General features: G+C 53.6%; 2 protein-coding genes across 2 annotated transcripts in view; both read right to left on the bottom strand.

The window, feature by feature from the left end:
- NXN (nucleoredoxin) overlaps positions 1-2,799 on the bottom strand; it is a 20,544-nt gene that overhangs the window by 14,849 nt on the left and 2,896 nt on the right. The window contains exon 3 of the mRNA XM_026450479.2: positions 1,597-1,697. The gene's annotated coding sequence lies outside the window, so the exon portion shown is untranslated. The remainder of the gene's footprint in view (positions 1-1,596; positions 1,698-2,799) is intronic.
- The window catches only part of LOC113222267 (dynein heavy chain 9, axonemal-like), a 136,432-nt gene continuing 135,213 nt past the window's right edge, over positions 1,581-2,799 (bottom strand). Inside the window, exon 14 of the mRNA XM_031934295.1 lies at positions 1,581-1,697. Coding sequence (XP_031790155.1) covers positions 1,581-1,697 — 117 coding nt within the window. The remainder of the gene's footprint in view (positions 1,698-2,799) is intronic.

Raw genomic sequence — 2,799 nt, forward strand, 5'->3', positions numbered from 1 at the left:
CAACAAAAAAAAAAAAAAAAAAATGACTGTGGCCAGGCACAGTGGCTCACACCTGTAATCTCAGCACTTTGGGAGGCCGAGGCAGGCAGATTACTTGAGCCCTAGAGTTCATGACCAGCCTGGGCAACATGGCAAAAGCCCATCTCTACTAAAAATACAAAAAATAGCCAGGTGTGGTGGCGGGCGCCTGTAATCCCAGCTGCTCAGGGGTTGAGGTGCGAGGATCACTGGAACCCGGGAGGCGGAGCGTGCAGTGACCTGAGATCGCACCACTGCACTCCAGCCTGGGAGACAGAGCGAGACTCCGTCTCAAAAAAAAAACAAAAAAACCCTGGTTGCTGCCCCTGGAACGGCTTCATGCTGAGACGGGGAACTGTGACATGGCAGATACAACAATGTGCAAAGCGCCCTCCGTGTGCCGGCATCTCGGATCCTTTTGCAGACACGAACGTAAGCAGTAGAGGCCCCTGGTGACTCAGTCTAAACTGGGGCGGGAGTTTGGAGGTGAAGGAGGTTCACTGATAAGTGAGGTCTTAGAGAGGGCAAGAAGCAGAGGAACCTGAAGCTCAGAGGAGGTGACTGACTCCGGGAAGAATGTCTGTTTTGTGATTCCTTATCCATGTGTATCCGTGTGCATTCAAATAGCACCAGACACAGCGCAGGCCAGAGCTGAGAAAACAGCCATCCGGCCCGGCGCAGTGGCTCACGTCTGTAATCCCAGCACTTTGGGAGGCCGAGACGGGCAGATCACAAGGTCAGGAGATCAAGACCATCCTGGCTAACATGGTGAAACCCCGTCTCTACCAAAAAAAAAAAAAACAAAAAATTAGCCAGGCGAGGTGGCACGTACCTGTAATCCCAGCTACTCGGGAGGCTGAGGCCGGAGAATGGCGTGAACCCAGGAGGCGGAGCTTGCAGTGAGCTGAGATCCGGCCACTGCACCCCAGCCTGGGTGACAGAGCGAGACTCCGTCTCAAAAAAAAACCCAAAAAACAAAACACGGCCATCAAAGACAGGTGTCTGATTACATTCGTCTCTGGCTCGTTTCCATCCTCCTCCCCCTTCCCTCTCTCTTCACCACAATCTGAAAAGCTGAGCAGATCCGAAAATACGTCCTAATCTCAAACAATCCAGGCCTGAATTGGGACATCCCCCAGTATTTACAGCAAGAAGAGGTTTTCCTCAGCTCCCCTTTAGACAATTAAAGGAGTAAACGTGGCTGGGTGTGGTGGTTTGTAATCCCAGCACTTTGGGAGGCCGAGGTGGGCAGATCACGAGGTCAAGAGTTTGAGACCATCCTGGCCAACATGGTGAAATCCCATCTCTACTAAAAATACAAAAATTAGCCGGGCATGGTGGCGGGCGCCTGTAGTCCCAGCTACTTGAAAGGCTGAGGCCAGAGAACCACTCGATCCTACTTGGGAGGATGAGGTGGGAGAATCGCTTGAACCCGGGAGGTGGAGATTGCAGGAAGTCGAGATCAGGCCACTGCACTCCAGCCTGGGTAACAGAGTGAGACTCCATCTCAGAAAAAAAAAAAAAAGGGATGTCAGCTACCTACAGAAAAGGGGCCCAGCACTTCACGGCACGACTGACCTGTCTGCACTAACAAAGATGATCTCGAAGCTCTGGCCGGCCTCCTTGATCTTCCGGTAGGACTCCACCAGGACCCGGGTGAGGCTTCGGCAGGGCGGACACTGAAAGACAGGACACCAAGACCTGCTGGGTGACGCTGCTTCTCCACTTCCCAGTCACTCACCCTCCGAGGCCGGGTTAGCAGGACTCAGGCAGGATTGGGACAGCAAAATCCTGTTCATGAAAGGGGTGGAAATGAGATGGGTGTGGCGGCTACCGGGGAGGCTGAGGCCGGAAGATCGCGTGAGCCCAGGAATTGGAGGCCAGCCTGGGCAACACAGCAAGACCCAGTCCGCTGAATGAATGAGGCAAAAATAAACTTGCCTTTCTTAAGGGTGAGCATCTGGCACAAGCACCCGCATTGTCCCGACACAGTGCGCGAGCAGGTAGCATGAACTCATCCGCGTGGATTGAGAGAAATATCCAGGCCGGCCGCTGTGGCTCATGCCTGTAACCCCAGCACTTTGGGAGGCCAAGGTGGGCAGATCACCTGAGGTCAGGAGTTCGAGACCAGCCTGACCAACATGGAGAAACTCCATCTCTACTAAAAAAAAAAAAAAAAAAAATTAGGCAGGCGTGGTGGTGCATGCCTGTAATCCCAGTTACTTGAAAGGCCAAGGCCAGAGAATCACTTGAACCTGGGAGGCGGAGGCTGCAGTGAGCTGAGATCACACCACTGCACTCCAGCCTGGGTGACAGAGCAAGACACTGTCTCCAAAAAAAAAAAAAAAACAGAGGGCAGAGGGCCAGGCACGATGGTTCACACCTGTAATCCCAGCACTTTGGGACGCCGAGGTGGGAAGATCACCCGAGGTCAGGAGTTCGAGACCAGCCTGACCAACATGGCAAAACCCTGCTTCTATTAAAAATACAAAAATTGGGCCGGGCACGTGGCTCAAGCCTGTAATCCCAGCACTTTGGGAGGCCGAGGCGGGCGGATCACAAGGTCAGGAGATTGAGACCATCCTGGCTAACACGGTGAAACCCCGTCTCTACTAAAAAATACAAAAAACTAGCCGGGCGAGGTGGCGGCGCCTGTAGTCCCAGCTACTTGGGAGGCTGAGGTAGGAGAATGGCGTGAACCCGGGAGGCGGAGCTTGCAGTGAGCTGAGATCTGGCCACTGCACTCCAGCTTGGGCAACAGAGCAGGACTTCATCTCAAAA

The sequence above is a fragment of the Piliocolobus tephrosceles genome, chromosome 16, assembly GCF_002776525.5.
Source record: "Piliocolobus tephrosceles isolate RC106 chromosome 16, ASM277652v3, whole genome shotgun sequence".
Taxonomy (NCBI): domain Eukaryota; kingdom Metazoa; phylum Chordata; class Mammalia; order Primates; family Cercopithecidae; genus Piliocolobus; species Piliocolobus tephrosceles.